The sequence below is a fragment of the Aquarana catesbeiana genome, linkage group LG04, assembly GCF_042186555.1.
Source record: "Aquarana catesbeiana isolate 2022-GZ linkage group LG04, ASM4218655v1, whole genome shotgun sequence".
NCBI classification, from domain to species: domain Eukaryota; kingdom Metazoa; phylum Chordata; class Amphibia; order Anura; family Ranidae; genus Aquarana; species Aquarana catesbeiana.
The window spans coordinates 238325285-238352397 of record NC_133327.1 but is presented as its reverse complement, the minus strand read 5'-3'; the positions used below and the strand labels follow the sequence as shown (position 1 = coordinate 238352397).

At 38.5% G+C, this 27113-nt stretch overlaps 1 protein-coding gene and 1 long non-coding RNA gene across 9 annotated transcripts in view; both read right to left on the bottom strand.

Moving 5' to 3' along the window:
* Positions 1-27113, bottom strand: part of LOC141139794 (uncharacterized) — a 1361894-nt gene that overhangs the window by 37311 nt on the left and 1297470 nt on the right. The window lies entirely within an intron of this gene.
* Positions 13932-16662, bottom strand: SOX2 (SRY-box transcription factor 2). Its single transcript, XM_073626280.1, has one exon. It carries the CDS (start codon positions 15833-15835, stop codon positions 14900-14902), a length of 936 nt encoding a protein of 311 aa, XP_073482381.1. The 5' UTR covers positions 15836-16662; the 3' UTR covers positions 13932-14899.

The following is a 27113-nucleotide window of genomic DNA, read 5'->3' as shown; positions in this document are numbered from 1 at the left end:
TTCTACACATGTTAGAGAGTACCTTTAATTCCACGTAAAATTAGCAATGGTTGAACATAGGCTGTACAGCAAAACTTCAAAGTTCAATGTCATGTTCTGTGCATACATAATAAGTACATCCTTATCAATTGATATGTTAGCCTTTGTTCCAGGTAACTATAATATTGTATATTTATGGATGTGTTCAGTTGGGGCTCCCAGCCTCAGATATATAGCACCCCTCACTTATGACAGCCATTACCGGCTGCTATGCAGAGAATGAAGGCTCCTCATGTCATTCCTGCACTCATCAAATGATAGCACATGGGCTATTCAGGTTCCATGGACCACAGTCAAGAAGCATTAATTAAGCTGATGAATACCACAGAAATGTATGGATCCAGCATAATCAGGTTTCCTCCTGCAGGCTGTAGTTAGGGAGTAAGCAAGCTGCCTTGAGAATAGGAGCTACTGTTAGGAAGAAGTCATGCATATAATTGGCTATATTTAACATAACCATTTTAATGATCACTTATTAAAAGTGCATCTATTTAAATTGGTGGGGTCTACAATTTGTCCAAATCAACTTTATAAGTTAAGAAAAGGGTCACGATGCCAGCTAAACAGGTTTTCTGGACTGCCTTGGGCCAGATGAGGGATTATGTGTCATTGTGTGATCAGCTACCAGGGTTTGCTAGATCTTTACTATGACAGTGTAATATCAATTAATCATTCATTAGGCTTCTCGTTAGCACTCTTAAGTAGCACTAAACAGATCTAGCAGTCTCCGGGGATGCTGGATAGCAGCAGGTGCCCAGCTGTTGTGAAACATGCTGAGATCTGTAGTTCCACAACAGCTGGCCAGCAGCAGGATCCAGTGAGAGCAGCTGCGGTGGCAGGTAAGTGGCACTGGGTAATATTCCATAGCAGCACAATATTTACTTTGATTCTTGTGAAAGGAGCTTCTAGTGCATGTCATCATTAGTAACCCTAGATGTCACTCAGCGCAGTCTTCTTCCACCTGTCTACAGACCTACAAAGGTGTACACATCAGGGAGCAGGCATGGTGTCACTGATGGGGATGCTGACTGCAGTCTATGGAATAATCCTATATCATCAGATATGAAGAGCCAGCAGGATCAGATATGTAATGTTCTGCTGCTCACTGTGTGTGTGCTTTTTACTCTGTGGGGGGTCGTATATACATTGTATTTTATATTATACTTTAATAGCTAGACTTCCTTGCTGATTGAATGTCCAAAACAGGAGTGTTTGAATCTCAACTGAAATACAAGGCTATTATTATTATTTTTATTTTATTTTTTATTTTTATTTTTTATTCTTATTTTTTTTTTCAGGGACCATTGTCAAATGATCAGTGTGCCAAGTGCTCTTCCAGAAATCAGGTCCTTCATCTCTACATATTCCTTAGTGCCCTTGTACTATCTGGGAGATTTCGAACTTCTGGTGCCAGATGGCAATAGCGTCATTAACAAACAAACTTGGGGATGTGCTGCTGAAGCCTGAAATTGGGAAGGAGACCCGGGGAACAAAGGACACTGCTGTCCCTTAACTGGCAGCCAGGGCAGCAGAAATGCCTCCCCTGCCTGGTGCAGTCTGATGAATGGACCCCCCTCCTCCTCCTCCTGTCAAAGAGAAAACTTTCTGCGCTGGGCAAAAGTGACATTTATTGATGGGTAACCCTTTGCACCCCAAGGAGCCACCACAACTACCAGCTTTGTTTGGCTTCTCTCCCGAACATTCATAGCAGCCTTACCTCTAACTGAGCAATGACTTGTATAAAGAAGCAATGCATAACTATATATATAACTATAACTATAAGGCAATTATAAGCATATAAATATTATTATTTTGATTTTTTTTAAATAAATCTATAGATAGATAGATAGATAGATAGATAGATAGATAGATAGATAGATATTTAGACAGATATTTCAATATCTATCTGCTATATACCTATTGATTTTAAAAAATCGAAGTTATAATAATAATTATTTATTTATATATATATATATATATATATATATATATATATATATATATATATATATATATATATATATATTTAGACACACGATTTTTGAATACATAATATACAGTATATAGGTTTAGGATGTCCATGTTGCAAACACAAGAAGATAAGAAGTCGTTATGCAGAGAGCTAAGTAATGTTCTCTGTGGTCCTTCCTGATGTCATTCTATAAGCTCTATACTGACTTATAGATATCTATAGACGATGTCGTCTCCACAATCTGCCACATTGCAGCTCCGATGTAGAAGGATGAACATGACGATGCACATGGATCACCGAGCTCCGGGGATTTAGCCATTCACAGGCTAATAGAAAGGATTTCAAGGGATCTATCAAACGATGTACTAAGAACGATGGCTGCACACCTGCGTGTTACAGCAACCGGGATCTGTGAGCGATCTGTCACCTGCAGCTTGATAAATAGGCGATGCTGTCAGATGCTAAGCTACATTTACTATTTCCTCCTTTCTCTGATCACTCCGAAATGTATTCATTTTTGTAACCATAAAAATGCAACAAAGAGGCGAGTTTTTTTCCGATAAAAATAGAATGTGTTTTCAATGGTCTCTGCCTCACGTCGGGAAGAAAACGATAAATATTGGCGAAATATCGTAGCCGATTAGAAAAATCCGAAATGTTCCTAGATGACAGAGAATAGTAAACATCCTCAACTGCGCGCTTATAAAAAATGTCATTTGTGTGATGTAACTAACGAATTCTCCGTATTTATCGGACCAATTAATGGAATGTGGTATAAATCGGAAACGAATTGTACAAACCCTGGTCATCGGTGTAATGTGGGCACTGGATTGGGCATGTCCGGCATTATTTTATTGGTAAATATGTATCCGATTCCGAATATATTAAAGTTTTAACTCGATGGTTACTAATATAAAATCAACATATTTTTATAGAAACAAATCGTACATTCTACAGGGCTGCAGAAGTTATCGTATGTACAATGATTTTTTTCTCAGAAATCCAGCAAGTGAATGGAGGTGGGAATGAAGCAGGGTGGAATTAGGAGAGAGTTTGGGATGTTTTGTGGCCTTATTTTTGTACTTGTGCCCCCTTCCCCCCTCCTCCTCCTCCTCCTCCTCCTCCTCCTGCTTCTCCCAGGATCCGATGGACTGGGATGAAGAATGCCATACATCATCACAGTCCCCTGCTGTCCCTGCTTAAAGTGCATCAAAGCTGACATTGTTCCACGCTTGGGGTGAGCCAGCAGGGCCAAGCAGAGGATCAGCATTGTTCAGGCTCCTGTATGGGGAAAAAGTTCCCTGCCACTGCGCCTTGTCACCTTCACTTGTGTGCAAGCAGGTGGGGTGACTGCTTCACACCAGCCAATGGAAAAAGAGGGGGTGTATATATATATAATTATTATATATATTATTATATCATTATATACACAATCGATATATTCTATCGATAGATAGATAGATAAATAGATAGATAGATAATATTAGAGAGAGAGAGAGAGAGAGAGAGTATATATTATGATGTGTAGTCAGAGATACCTGTGATAGATAGATAGATAGATAGATAGATAGATAGATAGATAGATAGATAGATAGATAGATAGATAGATAGATTTTTGTGTGAGATAGATAGATAGATAGATAGATAGATAGATAGATAGATAGATAGATAGATAGATAGATAGATAGATTCCTTTCTGGTATAGGCCAAATGTTCTTTGCTAACAAGATAAGGAGATCCTGAAAAAGCCGTTTGTGAAACGCGTCGACCTCCAGCAATGGATACCAAAGAAATACTGTTGCAGTTTTGACTGCATGGTTTATATCATCCAATTAAGCATTCCCTATATGGTTTTATGGATTTTTTTGTTATTTCTTTTAAACAATTCTTGTAATAAATATATAATTTCTTACTCAATTTTGTCTCACCGTCCTTCTTTGGTACCAGTAAAGTCCGCAAGGCTTCCGACCCTCTTCTTTGTCTATGTTAAATATGGATGAGGCACCCATATGTAGCCTTTTCTAACTACACTATTATAGATAGATAGATAGATAGATAGATAGATAGATAGATAGATAGATAGATAGATAGATAGATGTGTGTGAGATAGATAGATAGATAGATAGATAGATAGATAGATAGATAGATTTATGTTGAGAGAAGAAGAGGGGTCAATGATCTTTCTATGTGATATATGTCAGAAAGAATATTCGGTATATTTTATCAGTAATAAAAACATGATTGATACCTCCATCCATTTTTGCCCAATAAGGATAAAATAAATGAATCGTCCCTAATGTCTTTATTCTAATTCTCTGTCATGTTCAGGGAAATGTAAAAAAAAAAAACTTTGTACAAGTCATTAACCGCTAATTATTTCAATGTAGTTATGAAGGCAGATTTACTTGTTGGGAATGTTCATTCAATAAGTTGTGTGAGTCTTCACTTCGATTATCCAATCAGGTGAAAGTTTAAGGTGCAACTCTGCACACGATTGGATAATTGAAGTGAAGATTCACACAATTTATAGGGGTGAACATTGTCCACTTCTTTGGTAAATCAACTTAATTGCTACCCTGGCACAGCGAGAATTAAAAAATAAAATAAAGTTCTTTAGAAAATCGCCCGTGCTAGTAGAAATCGATTTCCTAGAGATTGATAGGAATATATATATATATATATATATATATGTATAATTCTCTTAATAGCGCTGACATGGCAGAGCGCAGTTGATGCTTGTGGAGTGGATGGAGTCTGGGAAGATCCAGGCGGTTGCTAGGCACTGAATACAACAGAATTCACCATAAATCCCACGATGTGTACGCTGGGGGGGGGGGGGGGGGGGGGGCTAGGGGGGTTCTAGGCAAAAGTGCACACATCTAAGGGACCTTCCATATCTAAACAGTTCATTTCCACAAGTCATCTTCACAAATCTCTACAATTACATTGCTATTGTTCTTCCCCAACAACTTCAGCTACAGAGAAAAGGTCTTCCCTGCCGGAGACCTCCCAGCCAAGGGTTGAAGTTATTAAATAATAAAGCTATTGTGAATTACATTGTTGTTCAGAAAAATAGGCCAATTATCCGCTCTTATATTGCCATAAAGATCATATTAACTCGAATTAGTAGCCCTGATGTGTCGCTGCTATTTTATTTGTCTGCTAAAGAACAAACACAAGGCAAAGAATGCTGAGAATGGGAAATTGGAATAATCTGCCAGAAACAAAAAAAAATAAATAACAAAACGAAAAAAACAACGAATTATTTTCTTTTTAATCCACACATTATTTAAATGCCACTTCACTTCAATTAGGTATTTAAAAATGAGTGCTGATTGTGGCAGATTTTTTTTTTTATCAGGTCACTATTTTTGTTGTGCAGGTTTCTCATGCAGATGGATATTTTGGGGAAGGAAGGTAGTGACTCCCCAATGGGAAGAAAGCATGCATTAATCACAGGGATTAATTAGGGGTCTGTACATGAGACGCACAAAGGAAGAGGGGCCAACGCCAAGCTGGAGCTATAGAGGTTGGTGGGCATTCGTCACACACAAGTGCTCTCCATACCTAGAATTGGGGGACACTGCAGTACACAACGGAATCAGCCAACTGAGGTGTCCCCCACCCTGCATCACAGATCAACCTTCACCCCCTAAAACATAGAAAATATGAATATTTCCAACCACAATCCAGCCAAGTCACTGATGAAGCTGTATCCTCTTTTATAATTCCCTGACAAGTTTTTTTTTCACAATGTCATAAAACTCTACTTACTTTACTGTGATGCAGAAAAATAGCAAAACAATAATTCCTGGTTGTCATTTTTTTTTCCTGCTTAACGGTCTGCGGTTAAGTACGTTTGTGCTGTGATGAAACTTTTTCCGGTTACATGGCTTTTTATAAGCAAACAAGAAGCAATTTGCGCAGTGCAATGCTCCAGCAGATCCAGGCACAGTACTAATCTGCTCCAGGACTCCCAGGCCTGCACTGAGGCGACAATGACAAGAAGAAAACTCTATTAAGCAATTCTACCCCTACCTCAACTATAGGGACTGATCAGAGTGGTGGCACATCTGGGATTGTGGTTGCCACTTATCCAATATTCTCTTTATTAAGCTTAGGTTAGTGAACTTCCACATATAGGCAAATTATGGAACTTGAATTGGAAATCAAATAATTTATTTGTTACAGATAATTGGCTAACGATTATTATTAGTAGTAGTAGTATTATTATTATTCAGGATTTATATAGCGCCAACAGTTTTCACAGCCCCTCAATAAAGAGGGAGACAGTAGAGACAATATAATTCAATATAAGAGCATTAGAAGGGCCTGCTCCTGAAAGCTTACAATCTATAATCGGGTCCTTTTTAAATGTACGAATTTTGATGCATCCGAAAAAAATATATTTAAAAGGGTAAAAAAAGAAATGATTTAATAAGAGGTCTATTGCTGTAAGAAGTCCCCCCCCCCCCCCCTTTCATATACAGACTGACAGAAATTGTGTGTCATACAAGTGACAAATGTTCATTAAAGGACCCTTGCTGGTGGTACTGTATAGCCACTTTGTGAACTGGGAACTGTGTAAGAGGGTGGAAAAAAAAACTCTCAGAGTGTGAGTTGATGCCATGCTGGCTGGCAGTGTGTGGTCTATTGTGGAGAATGTGCTTTTTTGGCTGAACACACAGACCCCCCTCCCTCCCTTCCCATCCCCCAGCAGCACTGCACCTGCACTGGATAACCCAGCTCCTGGCATTCACCAGTACACACTGTTCAAGGAGAAGAGACATCTCTGACAGGACTCAATTCATCCCATTTCATCCTGCTTTTCATCCCACAATCACACAGACCTTAGGATTATTGGGGGATCTCAGTACGCTCTCCCCCAATCCACCAGCGTCCACATAATGGGCTCATTAAAATATTTTGCTGAAAATGAACAACGTCTCCTTCAAATGTAGTCACTGAGCCACTGACAACTACAGTAACCCATGGCAACTACTGACCTGGCAACCGTAAGCTAAAATGTGATTGGATTATATTTCTCTATCTGCAGTGGCACTGGCTTGTTATTTAAGCATCTTCTTCCACAGATAAAGTTCTGAGAAATTCGTTTTAAGTTAGTCATGTCCAAATTATAATGTATGTGTGTGTGTTATTTGCTAAAATGTAAGTGTGCAAAACTGCTGCAACTCTGCATAGAAACCAATCAGCTTCCAGGTTTTATTATCAAAGCCTAATTGAATAGGTTGGAAGTTAGAAGCTGATTGGCTACCATGCACAGCTGCACCAGATGCCGAGTGCACCAGGTTTAGTAAATGTGTGTGTGTGTTATAAATCCCCCAGATGTAGATTTAAGTAGGACAAGAGACATTATAGAGATTAATTAATTGGGTGCTACTACTTTGTGTTCAACTTTGAGAAAGAAAAGAAAAGAAAAATAATATATCTACATTTTTTTAGGATAGGGAAATAATACCCCACATGGGGGTTCTGATGTAAAATGCCCTGACACACAAGACATAGATAGATAGATAGATAGATAGATAGATAGATAGATAGATAGATAGATGATATATTTATGTGTGTGAGATAGAGAGAGAGAAGGAAAGAATGAGAGAGAGAGAGAGAGAGAGAGAGAGAGAGAGAGAGAGAGAGAGAGAGAGAGAGAGACATGAGGAGAAAGAAAGAAAGAAAGAAAGAAAGAAAGAAAGAAAGAAAGAAAGAAAGAAAGAAAGAAAGAAAGAAAGAAAGAAAGAAAGACATGTAAAGAATTCATATTTCTATTTATGGAGAAAAAAGAGAGCAAAAAATAAATAATTCATATTCCTTTGGCTCCAAGCACACCGGGCTTTAAAAAACACACCAGTTCCCTTGGCAGAAAAAATAAACGCTCATATAAAGCGTTTTTTAACATAGTTTAGGAGAGTTTAGCGTTTTTTTTCTGCCAGAAAGCTCCAGTCAGAAAAGCAAACCAGGGTAAGTATAAAAAATATGCCTCTAATATAGTCCTAATGTGTACTAACACATAGGATAACATTGAGCTGCTTCAATAGGCAAAAGGCAAAACTCTTTTAGAAGCAGCGATTTTTAAGCCAGTGTACATGGAGCTAGGAAAGAAAGAAACCTGTAAATTCAACTGATAATTAGGATAGGGCAATGATTCCCCATCTGGGGGCTGTGATATGAAATGTCCTGGCACACAACCACATTACTATATAACCTTCTATAGGATACTTTTATATAATCAGGTGTCAGGCCTGGCGATAAATATCGGCCATAAACAGCGAAGTTTACAAATGAACATACATCGAATAAGAACATCCACAGACCGCTTTCCCCTATGTCCCTGGAAAAACCTGAACTTCAATGTTTTCTTTTTTTTTTCTTCCTACCAAGACTACACAAAAATAGTTATAAAGTCCTGAATCTTTCCTCCCCTGGATATCCCCCAGTGGTATGAAATGCTCCCATGTAGTTGTCAGTCCATGTACTAATATTGCAGCTTCTCTTTCGTTACTGGACCTGTTGACTTCCACTAACATACAATGTTCCCAATCCTATGTACAGAACACATACAGGAGAACAATGTGCGTCTGACATTAGAAGAAAACGCACGATACTTAAAAAAAAAAATCTACAGTTCTCAAAACACAAATGAAAAGGGAAGTGATGTTCTGTTATTTACTAAAGGTGCCTCACCCTACCCAACCTGTGCATCCAGACAAATGAGGGGCACTTCTATTTTCTGTTTATTTGTTCCCTTTCACCTCTCTGAAGAAAATCCGGTTGGTGGATCTTTCGTCAATCGTTTTAAGGAAAATACACAAATCGAATGGCTATATATATATATATATATATATATATATATATATATATATTCAGCCTATTCAGCCCTCTAGCACAATCCATCCGAAAGACAATGTCAGAAATAACATTTATTGTATAAAATAATTTCCAGACTAATTCTCCCCCCCCAAAAAAAGGGTGTGACGTCATGCGGTGTATTAGCATAAAGTAGGGGGATCAGTCCGTCTGCTGCTAGATGATAAGGGTCTCTCGAGGAATACACTGCTCCCTCTAATACATTCATTATTGCTCTGTCTTCTACAATTTTGCAATTTGTAAGAGCTTAGAAAACCGTAATTCTTTGAGAATAAGGAATGACACATCGCTTTCTTCCAAACTCCATGAAGGGGCAATATTGGGTGAATTTCGTCCCCTAAACACAGTCTATAGGAGAATTAGTATTTGCAGCACCCTATAACGGCAAGTCACACATTGATGTTTTATACTCTGCCAGGCCAATAGTTATTCATACTGATGAGCAAAGAACAAAAGCTTCTTTCTGTGCAAAGTGGGGAATATAATATAATATATATATATATATATATATATATATATATATATATATATATATATATATATTGTATTATTATTATTATTACTATTATATTTAATGTAAAAGTGATACCTGAATTTGTATCATATGATAAGATCGCGTTTTTAGGGAAAGGATTGCCATTCGAGTTTCTCACTTCTGATCAGGACCTGTTATTGGGCAGCCTGTGGGATTTGTGTGAATTTACCAGACAGATTCATGTGTGGGAAAACTGAAAGTCTAAGGTCTGGTGACGTCACAAGCACTTGTCCTATGCTGAGTTTAGGATCTTAGTGCTGGACCAACCTTCCTGGACACAGATGGGACTAAACTCAGGATAGTCCACTGGAAACCACTGGAGGTATAAGACATTACCAGAGAATCTATACTCACACAGCTAGAAGTCATATATAGGTCTGTCATGTATACACCTGGGATATTTAGATCTAATTATCTAATTATTTTCTACCATTGCCCTTTAACATAATTACCTACGGCAAAAATGCATGGTAGTATGTAGGTATATGATTGCCATCCAGGCAGCAGCACACCACTGTACAGGCATACCCCACTTTTAAGTACACAATGAGGTTTATTTACTAAAGCTGGAAAGTGCAAAATCAGGCTCACTTCTGTATAGAAACCAATGAGCTTCTAACCTCAGCTTGTTCAATTATGTTTTGGTAACAAAACCTGGAAGCTCATTGGTTTCTATGCAGAAGTGAGCCTGATTTTGCATTTCCCAGTTTTAGTAAATAAACCCCATTGTGTACTTAAACATGGGGTATGCCTGTATATATACTGTATACAAGCACGGCTTATTGACTTTAATAGCAACCCTCACCCAAGCCAAATCTCCTCCAGCAACAAAATGAGCCAAAATACCACGCCAGATCCTCTATTGTAAACCTTTTATCTCCAACAAGAAAGAAGGCATCCAAAATGAAAAGGCCGGATCGTTTGTCAACACACAAGCCATTTCAATGTTAAATATAAAAAGCAGCTGAGCAAAAAGGAAAGTGTGGCGGGCCATTTATGTGGATATTTGGGAGAAGATCACCCATGTTATTACTGGCCTTAGGTGCTGACAACAGCTGGCGGCTAGGCGCTACAGCCCTCCGCCCAAGGCGATCATCTCTTATATTAATGGCGGAGAACAAGCAGCTCATAAAATGTTTTTTTAAGCCTCAAAGCCTAAAGTGGTGGGTAATTACACCTTCCCGACATCTAACTTCAATTGTAAATGATAGTTATATACGTTATATAGATAACTATGAGCTGTTTACTAAAGGGGTCGTTTTTTAGGTTGGCCTATAGCCAATTTGAGGTAATTTCAGATAGCTAATACAAAGAAAATTATTCACAACAATTGAAATTTCTCATGAAATGCAATAGATGATTGTCAAGCACAAATTCGCTGGACCAGTCTATGACTATTTATCTATCTCCCTTTTTTTCCCATAAAGAACATTAGTTCTTAAGTATAACATGAGGCTACATGCATGTACAAAACTGACAAATTCTCATCCATATTTTATCTAAATTCTATATTCTCAAGTGATAGTTTTAGGTTGCAGTATCGGTGATTTAGGATAGTTAGGAAAGCCAATAAATACAGTTCTTGAAAGCAACTGAAATTTCTCCTGGACCTGATCAGATGACTGTCAAGTACAAATTCGCTTGGCCAGACATGACTCATGATCTATTATCTATCTATCTATTTATCTATCTATTCATCTATCTATCTTCATTTATCCAATTTCAAAACAGGTAGTTTTTTTTTTTTTTTGGATGGGCCTGTAGCTAATTTAGGACAGTTTCAAATAACCAAAACAACTGAAATGTGTCCTGAACCTGATTGAATGCTTGTCAATCACAAATTTGCTGGGCCAATCTAAATATGACTCTTCTAAAAAAAAATCTATCTATCTATCTATCTATCTATCTATCTATCTATCTATCTATCTATCTATCTATCTATCTATCCTAGTTTATCTAATGTCTACGACCTAATGAGGCACTTTTTAGGTTGGCCTACAGATAGTTTCAGATAGGAAAGATATTTTCAGTTATTCACCACTGAAATTTCTCCTGAACCTGAATAAATAATTGCCAAGTGCAAATTCACTGGGCCAGCCCAAATATTCTACAAAAATCTATCTATCTTAGTTGATCTAATTTCTACAATCAAATTAATAAAGATAAGCATCAAATCAAAGCTATTTATTTCTAGAGCCTATGTGCCTCAACCATCCATCTCCTCTCTTTTTATTATTTCATATCTAGAATTCTAGATCTCCAGAGAGCTCCAACTATAAGAACATGTCAATTGCAGGATAACGCCGTGCAAGAACAAGCGGTATAAATAATTAATTGAACCGATGCCCTCTGACCCTTTGAAAGTCCAGTAGGGACGCGTTTGTAGTAATAATGCCTCACAGTGAGCCCTTGTCAAATATTCATTTAGCAGTTAATGTGAGCTGCCTTCCCCAGAGACTGTATGTATTACCAGTTTAGTCTGCCTTGGCAAGGATGCCTGCTAATCTACTCCCCTATACGACAAAATATTTTACCACTCCGCTTCAAAAATTCACATGGGAAACTTTAATCTCATCAATGGATTCATCTAAACATTATGTAAGGTTAGTGAGACATTACTCTCAACCCAACCAGGGCTGCCAGCCCCAACGACCATGCTGGAGGAAAAGCCAAGCATCTTGGAGACATGGGAAAGGGGGGGGGGGGGGTAGTTGTCATAAAGTGAACTAAAACCTTTCATTCCGGGGGCACAGAGCATTTTGGGGGAGTTTAACACATCCACAGCTTAAAAGAATATTAATATACATATATATTAATATCATTTATGTTCTGTAAGTGATAAATAGTGTACAGAGAAATTTATGTAAAATAAAGATTAATATACGTGTCTATGTGTAACAAAAAATTATATATATATAATTATATATATATATATATTCAGTTTAAAAAATATATACATAGAGCTTCTAATGTATATATATATATATATATATATATATATATATATATATTAGATGTATATGTAATAGCGTTAAATATATTTATTCATATATATATATATATTACTCATAGACACATCGATTAACTTACTATTTAAATTTCCCTGTGCACTGTTTATCACTTACATAACAGAAATTATATAAGAATAACGGTAGTAATAATACTAACAACAAAACAGTTCTATTTATCATACTACACCAAACTGACCTTTTTTTTTGCTTTGCCAAACATGCATTACCAAAAGGGATAGTGTTTGCACGCCATAAATCATTTGTCCATAGAACTTACGATCTATATAGGTAATCTACGAACATCTTTATATAAAGGCAGGCCTGACAAAGAGACAGTTCCACCCTATAACGGCCTGCCAACTAGGGTGCTAAACCTTCTCAGATTGTCCTCCTGCCAATACAGCCCAAGTTGTCAAATTTCGCACATTTCCATTCAAACGATGCTAAGCCCATAATGCACAAAAGTCAGCCATTACTCTAAAATGTTGCTGGCCTGCTAAACCTTATTTGCTTAAGATTAATTTAAATGTAGGTTAGATGAATTAAAGGGCAGAAAGACCACAAATTCTATTTAACACTTCTAAGCCTATTCAGGTCGAACATATAAAAAGAGTGATCTAATAAAAAAAATAGTCTTGTGACTTTGACAACAGATTTCCTTTAAATATTGATTATTTATTATCTCTATCCGCCTACAATGACAAAACCATAACAAGTGACCAGAAGCGCTATCTCCTAATCAATACTCCATAAATTAATTCACTTATCTAGAGTGTCAGTGAACAGGCAGCCCTGGTGGCTTGAACAAGGTTGCATTGACAAAGCAATGGACAGTGCATGGATAAGCCATAGTATAATAAACAGATTAAAAAAGAAAAAAGAAAAAGAAAATTCAGCTTTTAAAAGTAAAACTCTACCTCGTGGCTGATGCTTCGTTCTTGTATAAGGGCCCAGGCTTCTCTGTTATCAGCTGGAGATTTTATCCAGTTATTTTTTTTTTTTTTGGACCCCGCTGGCAATTTAGAGATGGGATTAAAACAGCTGTAATAGTCGCAATTTGTTTTCAATACAGAGAACTTTTGTTCTGCCTTGAAAATACAAAGTAGAAGCTGAAGCTTGACGGGTGCATTACAACTGATCCACTTTATCACCAAATGTCAAAGCAACATTTACCTTGTATGCAGATAGACGTTCCATTAATGCCGGCTTCTTGTCATCTGATCATTGTTACCACATTAAGATTACTCTGCTATTAAAATGCATTTGATTAGAAAACATGACATCATCCACGTGAAACTATCTGCAATGGCCCCCATTCCATAGAAACAGTAGACTTCATTTACAGACCTATCTAGGTATATGTCTACTGTAATTCTGCCATAAACAATTAAATAACATTAAATTAGCCCCCTATTTTTTTTTCTTGTTTTAATGTGCTAGCCATTCATATAAAATAATAACAAAAATAAATCAAACACTCCAGGTGATGTCAGATTCCATATTTCAAAAAAAATTTATTTATCTCAAACTGTGCAGAATGGAGTAAAAACTTAAGCGGGAAATGTACCTGTTATAAGAGTGGTATTAGTTCATATATATATACATGGACTTTCGGCAACAACCGAGCCGAGTCTTTTAAAATACATCTACTGAAAATGAGAGAGAGAAAAAAAAACTTAAAATATCAGCACAATAAATTTACAGAAATATTACAAACCATAAGAAAATATTTCAAACACAGTAGTTTCATTTTGCTTTTTTTTATCTGAACAGGATGAAGACTTTGAAAGAAAAAAATAAACAAAAAAAAAAACAAAAAAAAACAAAACAGCCTATTATAAATTAACAACTGTTTTGAGTCAATGACTGCTTTTAACAATCAATAATAATAATAATAAAAAAAAAATAATAGTACACAATTTTGTGTGCTTTTTTATGGATGTGGTTTTGTCCTGTTACTTTTTTTTTGTCATGAATGGATATGTCCAAATTGTAAAAGAAAAAAAAAAAAGGGTTCCCAGGGCAGCTTCATCCCCCCTCCCCCCCTCTTCCCAAAAAGCTGCATTGACCTATGAGTGTAAAAAGATTGGCAAAGTCGCAGCTTGGAAAAACAATAGCACTTGGATCGCCTTTGTTGATCTGATAAATACTGTACAAAAGTTCCTCGCAAATAATAAAACATTTTTTTTTGTTTGTTTTTGTCATCACTTTTTTTTTTCTCTTTGAGACTAGCTCTAAATATTATTGGTAAATAATTCTGAAAAAAAAAGTTCCTACCTAGAACTTTTTTTTAAGTTTCTGTATTGTTTTTTCTTCTCTGATACTTTACAAGTTCTTCTTTTTTTAATCCCCTCCCCATTTTTTTTTCTCTGTACAAAAATAGTCCAAAAAAAGTCCAAACTCTAATAAAAGTTATTTTTTTTTTTTGCTGTGCTTATTTTTTTTGTTTTGTTTTTTTCACATGTGTGATAGAGGAAGCGTGCCATTGATGGTCGTGCCCGGTACCGAAGCGCTCTGATAGTGCTGGGACATGTGCAGTCTGCTTTGGGCAGAGGGCTCTGGCACTTCTGCCCCAGGTAGGTACATGCTGATCATGTCCCGGAGGTCCCCCGCTTGACAAGGAGCCCTGGAGTGGGAGGACGAGGTGACCACGGGTGGGCTGGAGCTGGATTCAGACTTGACCACGGAGCCCATGGAAGCCAGGGTCATACCTGGGCCCCCTTGTTGGGAGTAGGACATGCTGTAGGTAGGTGAGCCGTTCATGTAGGACTGAGAACTGCTCATGGAGTTGTATTGGAGGGCGCTGACGTCGTAGCGGTGCATGGGTTGCATCTGAGCGGCGTTATGGGCGTTGAGTCCCGGGTGTTGAGGGTAACCGAGCTGCTCTTGCATCATGCCGTAGCCGCCGTTGGTCCAGCCGTTCATGTGGGCATAGCTGTCCATCCTCTGGTTGACCCCGGCTCCTAGGCTGCCCCCGACCCCGGAGCCGATGGAGTTGCCCCCAGGAGCTAGCAATCCCCCAGGTAGGGTGTACTTATCCTTCTTCATGAGGGTTTTGGTTTTCCTCCTGGGCCGGTATTTATAATCCGGGTGTTCCTTCATGTGGAGGGCTCGGAGCCTCTTGGCCTCATCAATGAAAGGTCTCTTTTCGGCCTCGGAGAGGAGCTTCCATTCAGCCCCCAACCTCTTACTGATCTCAGAGTTGTGCATCTTAGGGTTCTCCTGGGCCATCTTCCTCCTCTGACCTCTGGACCATACCATGAAGGCGTTCATGGGTCTTTTCACCCGGTCCGGGCTGTTTTTCTGGTTAGCGGCCGACTGGTTGGAGTTCCCCCCGCCGGAAGGTTGCTGGGGGGCGGCCGGTTTGAGCTCGGTCTCCATCATGTTGTACATTCAGGCGGCTGGTGTGTGTGGGGGGGGGTGCCCCAAAATAACACAACTTCTTCTGCTTCTTCTTCTTCTCTGAGCCCCAAATTATTTTCTCTGCTCTTTATGTCGCTGCTCTGCTCTCCAACGCTCTCCAATGCTGCCTTCTCACACAGCCAGCAAACTACTTTTCATCGTGCGCCTTTGACAAGTCCTGCTACTTTTTTGAAACAAGTTAATAGACAACCGTCCATGTGATGGGGGCTGTCAGGGAATAAATGGCTTCGCGGCGGCCAATCAGAACGCCAGGCAGGGGCAGCCCCCTTCGGCTTCAGTTTTTCGTGGGCGTGGCGAAAAGAGGGAGGGAGCCGAGCGTCGCCGGCAACCTATAGCAGCCGAGCTTCTCCACGCCCCCTCCTCCCATCAAACAGGAGCAACAGGTCACACACGCCTAGGAGAGGAGGAAGTGGGGGGACGGGGCTCTCCTGACTGCACTGCTGAAACTTCGCTCTACTACCATGGAGGATTAACCCCTTCTGACACCCACAACACACCTGTCTGCGCACACTTTCATTTCTTCGCCCTATTCACGAAGATCGCGGGTGGAGGAGCGGAGTCTGGCTGTGCAGGTGTCTGTAGATCCCTCCCCACCTCCTCCTAATGCCCCCCCCAGCAATCTCCTTCTATACAAACTCCCCATAGCAACTGAATACTTCGGAATCCTCACACCGCAGCAGGTTACAAATAACAAATAGAATCCGAAAATGCAAGCTTATAAAAATGACAAATGTCGACTTTTTCATGTCCCCTCCCCCATAAAACAATAGAAGAACTTCAGAGATTACACTCTGCCTCCCCCAACTCGGACAGATCTATGCCCCCCCCCCCCACCTTCCAATCACTGCAGGAGTCTTTAATGTCCCCTCAGAAACCAAAAAAAACAACCTGACTTCAGAGTCTAGTATTATCCCTTTATACCCAAAATTACACTCTGCTTTCCCCCAACTCAAACAGATCCATGGGGCTCTCCCTCCACCTTCCAGTCCCTGCAGGAGTCTTTCATGCCCCCCCCCCCAATACAAAAAAACAACCAGACTTCAGTGTCTAACATCATCACTTGATACCCAAAATTACACTCTGCTTTCCCACCACTTAGACAGATCCATGTGGCTACCCCTCCACTTTGCAATCTCTGCAGAGTCTTGCATGTCCCCCCAGAAAATAATAGAAGAACTTCTGAAATTACACTCTGCCTTCCCCCAACTCAGACAGATCTATGGGGCTCCCCCTCCACCTTCCAATCCCTGCAGGAGTCTGTCATGTCCCCCCAGGAAATAATAGAAGAACTTCTGAAATTAAACCCTGCCTCCCCCCAACTCAGACATATCCATGGGGCTCCCCCTCCACCTTCCAATCCATGCAGAATTTTTTCATGCCCCCCCTATAAAACAATAGAAGAACTTCTGAATTTGCACTCTGCCTTCCCCCAACTCAGATAGATCTATGGGTGCTCCACCTTCCAATCACTGCAGGTTTTTGTTCATGTTCTGACCAGAAAACAACTTCTGAAATTACACCCTGCCTCCCCCCAACTTAAACAGATCCATGGAGCTCCCCCTCCACCTTCCAATCCATGCAGGAGTCTTTCATGTCCCCCCAGAAAACAATAGAAGAACTTCTGAGATTACACCCTGCCTCCCCCCAACTCAGACAGATCCATGGGGCTCCCCCTCCATCTTCCAATCTATGCAGGAGTCTTTCATGTCCCCCCAGAAAACAATAGAACTTCTGAAATTAAACCCTGCCTCCCCCCAACTCAGACAGATCCATGGGGCTCCCCCTCCACCTTCCAATCCATGCAGAATTTTTTCATGCCCCCCCCCCCCCCCAGAAAACAACAGAAGAACTTCTGAATTGCACTCTGCCTTCCCCCAACTCGGACAGATCTATGGGGCTCTCCCTCCACCTTCCAATCCATGCGGGAGTCTTTCATGTCCCCCAGAAGCAATCCTTTTTGATGTAAAAGAAGTAAAGAATCATGGGATTGATTTACTAAAACTGGAGAGTGCAAAATCTGGTGCAGCACTGCATAGAAACCAATCAGCCTCTAAGGCTGGCCATACAGGTTCAGTTTTTGTTTCCAATTTTCCTTTGTGTTTACTAAAAACAATATAATATGAGGTCAAAACTAAACAACCTTCAATTGTTTCCAATTAGGCAGGCCCTTATACCACATAGTTTATGGTAAATGCAAAGGAAAATTGTACAAGAACATTGAACATGTACGGCCAGCCTAAAGCTGGATACACAGTATACAACTTTTATTGTTCGCTTTCCTTTAGATTTACCTTCAACTGTGTAGTGCAAGGGCCTGCCTGATTACATACAATTTGAAAGTGTTTCGGTTTCACCTCATATTATATGGTTTTGACATCAGCTTCCATTTTTTTGTCAAAGCTTAATTGGACAAGCTTTCCTTTAGATTTACCCAAACCATAAAATATGAGGTCAAACCTGAACACTTTCAAAATGTATGTAATCAGGCAGACCCTTGCACTACATAGTTAAAGGTAAATCTAAAGGAAATTGAACAACAACAGTTGTATAATGTGTATCCAGCTATACAACTTTTGTTGTATGATTTCCTTTAGATTTATCTTCAACCATGTAGTGCAAGGGCCTGCCCGATTGTGTACAAATTGAAAGTGTTTAGGTTTGACCTCATATTATATGGTTTTGGTAAATCTAAAGGAAAAAATCCAAAGAAAATTGTATAGTGTGTATCCAGCTTAAAGTTGAAGTCCATGCAAAAACTAAAATCGCTGCATCTATAGCCACCAACATTCTAACACTAACCTCTCTATCCCTGAAAAGAAACAAAACGAGTTTACATATCTGCTCTGCAGGCGGTCCGACCAGTGGCGGAAGCTCTGATCACAGCCGCGGCTTCCATGTATAGGTGGGTGCAGAGGACGTGCCCGCCAACAGAAGCCCCGTAGTAACTGTATGGGTGACATCACTTCCTATTCATTTCCCAGCCATCGTCGGACGTGAACTCAGCAGAGCTTCCGTCCCTGGAGATCGGGTTGGATCACCTGCAGAAAAAGTATATATACTCGTTTTTTCTTTTCAGGGCTAGAGAGGTTAGTGTTAGAATGTTGGTGGCTATAGAAGCAAGGATTTTAGTTTTTGCATGGACTTCTACTTTAAGGCTTGCCATACATATTCAATGTTCTTGTACAATTTTCCTTTAGATTTACAAAAACCCTATAATATGAGGTCAAAACTAAACAACGTTCAATTGTTTCCAATTAGGCAGGCCCTTGCACTACATAGTTGAAGGTAAATCTAAAGGAAAATTGTGCAAGAACATTAAACATGTATGGCCAGCCTAACGCTGGATACACACTATACAACTTCTGTTGTTCATTTTCCTTTAGATTTACCTTCAACTGTGTAGGACAAGGGCCTGCCTGATTACATACAATCTGAAAGTGTTTCGGCTTTGACCTCATATTATATGGTTTTGACATCAGCTTCCATTTTTTTGTCAAAGCTTAATTGGACAAGCTTTCCTTTAGATTTACCCAAACCATAAAATATGAGGTCAAACCTGAACACTTTCAAAATCTATGTAATCAGGCAGACCCTTGCACTACATAGTTGAAGGTAAATCTAAAGGAAATTGAACAACAACAGTTGTATAATGTGTATCCAGCTAGCCATACATGTTCAACCCTCTTGTACAATTTTCCTTTAGATTTACCTTAAATTATGTAGTGCAAGGGCCTGTCTGATTGGAAACAATTGAAAGTTGTTTCGTTTTGACCTCATATTATATGGTTTTTCATCTAAAGGAAAATTTTATAAGAACATTAAACATGTATAGCCAGCCTTGGAGGCTGATTGGCTACCATGCACAGCTGCACCAGATTTTGCAATCTCCAGTTTTAATAAATAAAACCCATGGTACCTTATTTATTTAACATCAAGAAGGAAGGATTGCTGCAAAAATCATAAAAAGTGATGATACTAGTCACAGAAGTCTGGTTGTTTTTTGTTTTCTGGGGGGAAATGAAAAAGCCCTGCAGGGATTGGAAGGTGGAGGGGGAGCCCAATAGATCTGTCTGAGTTGGGGGAAGGCAGAGTGTAATTTCAGAAGTTCTTCTATTGTCACCAGCTAAAGATTTCCAGGGGGGGGGGGGGGGGCATCAATACTAAAAGAGATGCAGCATGGCCCTTACAAGTAGCTAGTTTTGTTTCTCTTGTTGTAACTACACAGTGCAGGACAAAGACACTTCTACGATTACTTCAATTCCCTTGTGCAAAGCTGTGTATCTAAAGTACATTCAACAACAAATAAATATTGGACACACTGGGCTCATTGTGTGCAAGGACATAAATTCTTATTATAGGCTATGGCTGAGCATATTTGTTCAGAACAAAGGGAATGTTACATTTGTTACATGCTGATGTATGTATGTATATATATTTATAAAGAAAGAGAGAGAGCGATAGATTGTAAGTTTATAGGGGGGACCAATAAGTATACATATAAAAGGAAGTGACTTCTAAGATCCTATGGAGTTCATTTACTAAAGGCAAATAGACCACTTTCATAGGAATTCTCACTTTTCAAGGGGATATGTGCGTACCTTATTCAATGAATAAATCTTTGCTGACTTCAAATATCCAACCATGTGCAAGCATTAATACTGTTTTCTTTTACCCCCTCCCCCCCCCCCCTTGCAGTTGTCTTTGCAAAGTTCATTTTCACCAGATGTACTAAGCTAAGGGAAACTTCCCTTGAAAAGTGAACAACCTATTTGTAAATCAACCCCTATATGTTTATAGGGGGTGAGCACAAAGTCTATCTATCTAGATGCTATCTAGTTAGTGGTCACCCTCCTAAAATGTATAATCCTTACCACCCCACCCCCCTCCTCCTCTTTCTCTCTCTCTCTCTTTATATATATATATATATATATATATATATATATATATATATATATATATATATATATATATAATATACACACCACACACTGTATAAATACTGTGTACACACACACACACACATATATACATATATATATGTGTGTACACACACACACACACACACACACACACACATATATACATATATATATACTGTATACACACACATTTATTAAGGTATCTATAAATATGTATGTTTGGTATAGTATATCTGTGATATTTCAGGGGCTGCCAGGATTAGGGTATCCCCACTTATTCCGAACAGCATAGATTCTTCTAAAGAATTATTTTGGAATAAGTTTGAAGATCACTCACATCAGAGATTTTCTGATCTCCCTCCAATTGATGGTAAAGTGGTTATTCATTGGATTAAAGAAGCAGGTTCATTGGAAAGTCCTTCAGATACTCATGGTGTAAGAGCGCCGCCTAATGGCCGGCCGTGGCAACGCCGCTCCCTGGTGCAGCCGCTTTAGCTTATAGATGAGGTTTTATTATATAATTAATGATCCATCGTATTGGTTCAGATTTCTTTTATTCAGCACGCTATATTTTGATTTGTTTTGTTTTCTCCGTGTTGCTCCCAGCTAAAGCCAAGTTAGCTTTGTGCTTGTGTTTAATACTATTTACAGGCAAGGAATACACTGTAGTTTAATTTCTAAAAATATAGACTCATATAAAAAAAGAAAAAGAAAACTAATAGGATATTACGGGAAGCTGTGATACATTTAGAAGCAGAACATTTATTTATTATGATATAACAATGCAGGAATCTAGTGTGCTAACTGTATTAATAATGCCTTTAAATCAGTAAATAAAATAATTTCCCGTCGCAATTCCAAGATCTCAATTAATTTTATTATATCGTTTTATTTTTTTTATTTTTTTATAGTAAATCTATTACATTACACTATAATTAAGCCATCATCTGCAGGTTTAGCATTGAGATCCGCATCTATATTCTTGGAATTGTATTTCTCCAATATGATAAGCACACTGGACTTCTTGGCTTTCATAGACGTTGTGAAGATGACATATTTGTAATAATAATAAAAATAATAATGCTATGTATGGTGCCATCAGGCAGCAGTCCTCAGAAAGTTTGATTAGTGGCTCTCAGGTAAAATGTTGCTGGAACAAAAGTTTAGAGAAAGTCCAAGAAAAACCGCACAAATGTGTTTTTGTCCTGAGAAGCAAATAGAGGTTTAAGTTGCAGTAATTAGGTGAGAGCCTAGCCAAGCATTGCGCTATTATATTGCTTGTTAAAAACGCTTCTTTTCTGCATCTGCATTTGAGTGTGTTCCCTGCACTCCTAATCTTCTTATGGAAATGAAGAACTGCAGGGGACCAGCGGGGACTGGGAGAATGTCCTTGTTAACAGGAATTTCTCAGCATTGCTAATTAGTGGAGGCTGACGACCACCAGTATTGGGGGGAAAGCTCTGTTTAACCACTCACAAACCCTTGCAAGGAAGAGCTTGCCTCATTTTATTTTGTAATTAAAATCCTGAAAAGGGCCTATTTGTCTGTTAGGGCTATGAGAGTTTTATCTCCTTCTGAAATAATTAATGCCTTGCTAACTCAATTCTGAACAAAATGTCAACTATCGCAGCCAAAAAAAGTTTGCATTTCATCTCTTGCAAACCGATGGATTTTTTTTTCTTTTAAATGTGCCGAGACAAATCTTTGTTTTGTTTTTTTTTTTTTACCAAAAAAAAAAAAAAAAAAAAAAGAAAGTAAGAAAGAAAGAAAGAAAGAAAGAAAGAAAGAAAGAAAGAAAGAAAGAAAGAAAGAAAGAAAGGAAAATACACCTGTTACATACACAGGCGCGCGTGTAGCTCTGGTTATGCTATGATTCTGGTTTGTGTTGTCATATACATAATGTTTATCCCTTTCTCTTAAAAAGAAAAAAATATATATAGAGAGGGAGTGAGGGAGAGAGAGAGAGAGAGAGAGAGAGACAGAGAGATTATATATATGTATCTCTCATTAAAAAAAAATAATATATATATAGAGAGAGAGGGAGAGAGAGAAAAAGATATATATTAGTATTTATATAATATAAATAAATAAGAAAAATAAATCGGTATATTTATTACTATTATTATTTTCATACATAAGGCCTGGTATTATTTTACCCACTTGAACTCAGCCAGAATAAACACCAAAGTATGTTAGAAAGCTGACTTCATAAAATAAGTATCTGATGAATGGTAGCAAGGTATAATGTGTATATAGATAGGTAGTTTATGTACATGGAAGTTCTCATAATGGGTTTTTATTGTCCCATATATAATGTATATTTAATATCAATCTTTTTCAGTCTCAGAGAGAGAGAACGAGGGAGTGAGAGAGAAAAAAAGAGGAAGAGATTTAGAGTGAAAGAGAAAGAAAGAGGAAGAGTGAGAGAGAGGGAGGGAGAGAGAAAGAAAGAAAGAAAGAAAGAAAGAAAGAAAGAAAGAAAGAGGAAGAGGTAGTGCGAAAGGAATATATATATATATATATATGTTTCTTCCTCTTTCTTTCTCTCACTTTCTCTCACTCCCTCTTTCTCGCTCTCTGATCCAAACATATATATAAAGGGGAGAGGGATACATTATATATATATATATATATATATATATATATATATATATATATATATATATTGGAGATATATAAGAGAGAGAGGCCTGAAATGAATAAATACACACAACTGAACTGAAATAACTTCGATACCCAAAGAAAACACCAAGGCTGACACTTCAAGTACTTATTACCTTTGCATAGAGTGTATATAGATAGGAAACCCATGAAAAGTGTCATTGTCAGTGCTGCGTTCAGTGAACGAAGAGCATAACCCAAATCCACCTAATGCAGGCGTGAATGTGAAACGTCTATTTATGTCCTAGTAGTAAATGGACAATGAGATTTTATTTTCAATTCTCCAGGACAATTACCCAGTAGCACAAGAGCGTCCTTGAAATATATTATTGATTATCTGAAACTGCTTGTGCCGCTCTTTATTCTTGGCCGATCAGGAAGCGCAGCAATTGTAATTGTGAGAAGTGCCATTCTAGGTAGAGGAGAAGAAGACAATAACAGGCGCTTCATCCAGACCACATTTACCCAATCATTGCATTCAAGGACTCTTGAAATAGCAGCGGAATTCAGAGTACCAGGGTTCACATGTATAGTCACCTTATCCCATCCAGAGTCTATGCATTGGATATTATCTATCTGGGTAGACAGGCTTTCACAGGCTCAAAGAATCAACATGCAATTTTAATCTTACTGCCAAAGGAAGTTTAATGCTAAAACCTGTCAGTATAGCAGTTATTAACTAACTGTGGCCTCTGTCTCATGGGGGCAATTGATATTACATTCATTATAACATTTATATCATAAACACATATGGACAAGCAGACCCATAAATTGTAGGCCTGTGGCATTTTAACATGGGCACCCATAGATCTCTCATTATGTAAAGCCATCAGCTACCAATACAGGTCAGTTGTCAGGCTATAAAATAAAACGAGGAACTTCCATGAGTTTGATCTATGGGTTGATCAATTAGTGTTATCGTAATTATTTATTCATTTACTTGAAACTGCGATGAGAAGGAGGTCCTTAATTCAAATTCATGATATCTGATCCTGTCTGGATTAATAATTATTAGTCATTCTTGGAATCTTATTACATTGGAGCTGATAACAGCTGGCCGGTATACAACCATCTGATACAATTACCATGGACTGTATTAGGCTATATTTAATACCTTGGGAGGTCAAGTCCATGTTAGTAAATGGAACACCTTAGGGTGATATTTTACATTTCAAATACAAGTTTATTGATTTGACTTGATTTGAATGTGTTCACAGGTGCACCTGCTGATTCATTAATTATACCCTCGGGTTAAATATATATGTATTTCAACTAAATGTATTATCTTTTTTCTCCCTTTTTTGCATATTGCAACAGCTTCCTAATGCTAAAGGGGATGATAGCTACAAAAACCTGTGCTGCTGCATTAAAACCTGCAATATATCCCACTATTTACATACCAGATCAACCTGATACTTTTTACAGCGCTAATGATTAGGTTAGGAAAACGAACCTTCAGATTAAATCATTTCTATCTAACATTAAAAACATCAAAGAAACTAATAATGAATAAAGAAATAGCAAAAATGATCACATGCCTAGCCCCATGCTTCAAAATCTCCTAACACTGCTAGACCATTTAGACCATTAGTCTCATTTAGAATTTGGAATATTCCACCTACATGTCGTTTGTGTTTGTCTGCGATGAAAAAAAAAAAGAGAAAAAGTTCTAAAATGAAAAATTACACAAGCCAAATGTATGAGCTTCCTTTGGACTGGCACTGTGCAGCTCCTACTGCGTCCAACAGGGGGGGCTCAAGACAACGTGCTCGAGACAGCCACACATCTGAGACATCCTCAATCACTTGCTCAAGATCCATCATACAATCTTAGCGGGGTCTACTACAGCTCTTTAGGCTACACAGATGAAAAAGATAAAAGGCTAAAATATTTTTTTCCTGTCAGTTTTGCCCATCTGCAAAAAAAAAAAAAAACAAAAAACAAAAAAAAAAAAAAACCGCAGAGCTATTATACTTTGAAGCCTGGAGACAAAAATTAACCACCACTTGCAATAATGCACTAATATGCAGCCCTGTAGTCATAATGCATACAAACTGCTTTAAATAAAATGTATAACATTTTTGTACTTTTTTTTTTTTTTACAATTTCAGGGCTTCAGCTAAAGCCAAAAAAATGCATTTTTTTGGCTTTAATAAAAATATGTTAAATAATATGCCACTCAAAATTTTTTTGATGACTATTTGCAAAGAAGGGGATCACTCCACATATAGCGACAGGGAGAAATCTACAGTACATTACATACTGCTTTTAATATAACATTTATTGGCATATTAGCAGAGACCTTTGCGTGTGGACCAGCATATTCATGTTGAAAAAAATATATATATGCCCCCCCCCCCCCCAAAAAAAAATACTCTTCACCTGCATTTAAATGTCGTGTCCTTAATTACAGCAGTTGGGGATGTACGAGTGTGAAATGAAATTAGCAGTCATTACCAGTCCTTTAACTATGTGTCGCTTTTGATCAGCACTAAATTAGCTTTGCAGCCCTAACAAAAGGCTCTATAGCAAGCAGTGGGCTGTAAATAAGGCAGCACGACCTGCCATCAACACCTTTCCTCTTGTCAATCACATCTGGATCCTTCAACTCAAGATTAACCCTCCTGAATTTTTTTTTTTTGCAAAAAAAAAAAAAAAAAAAAAGATATGCAAGCTTAGTTAACAGAAGTCATTAAGGATACTTAATTAAAAAGTATACTTTCCCTAAACACCGAGCTTAGAGAAATGCAATGGAAAATGCGGCTGGATAATAGAAGAAAAGAACACTGTCAATTAAAGCTTATGTAATAAAAAAAATGATAACATAATAAGGGATCAGTACTGGCAGTAAAGGGGCTCGCAGTGTGCTGACACTGCCATTCTTTTAGCAGCCACTAGAGGCGCCAGAGAGCAGCCAACCTGGCAGAGTTTTGGATGGTTTGAGCATGGCTTAGATCCTGGCTGTGACACTAGCCACATACTGCTATCCTTTTACGGGCACATGCCATTGTGTGGCCCTTTAAGCCGGTGTCACGGTGCAGCCATCAGGCGAATAACTTGCCACTTGTAGGTCATTTTTATGTCTCCTGATTGGCAGGGAGCATGAAGAAAAGGATGCTCCAGGACAGGTGTGTCTCCGTCTCCATGGCAACGAGACGCCTTGCCTAAGTGTGAGTGACACCTGTGTTGCAGGATCCCTGCACAGGACAACTGGACCCTCATTATCCACTGTACAAGGGACTATAAATAACAAAAGGATCCCTGCACAGGGCAACTGGACCCTCATCATCCACTGTACAAGGGACAATAAATAACAAAAGGATCCCTGCACAGGACTACTGGACCCCCATCATCCACTGTACCAGGGATAATAAATAACAAAAGGATCCCTGCACAGGACAACTGGACCCTCATCATCCACTGTACCAGGGATAATAAATAACAAAAGGATCCCTGCACAGGACTACTGGACCCCCATCTCCCACTGTACCAGGGATAATAAATAACATAGGATCCCGTTTAATCATCAAGGTTCCCATTAAATAACCGAGACTCCCGTTAATACCCCTTTAACAACCTGTACGCCCGTTTAATAAAGACTACATTGTTGCAGTTTTTAAATCAGTTGTAATAAAACTTTTCTTTTTTTTTCTGTAGCAGGCACACTG

Coding starts and splice junctions, on each gene's coding strand:
- SOX2 (XM_073626280.1), bottom strand. CDS start 15,835: ATGTACAACATGATGGAGACCGAGCTCAAACCGGCCGCCCCCCAGCAA.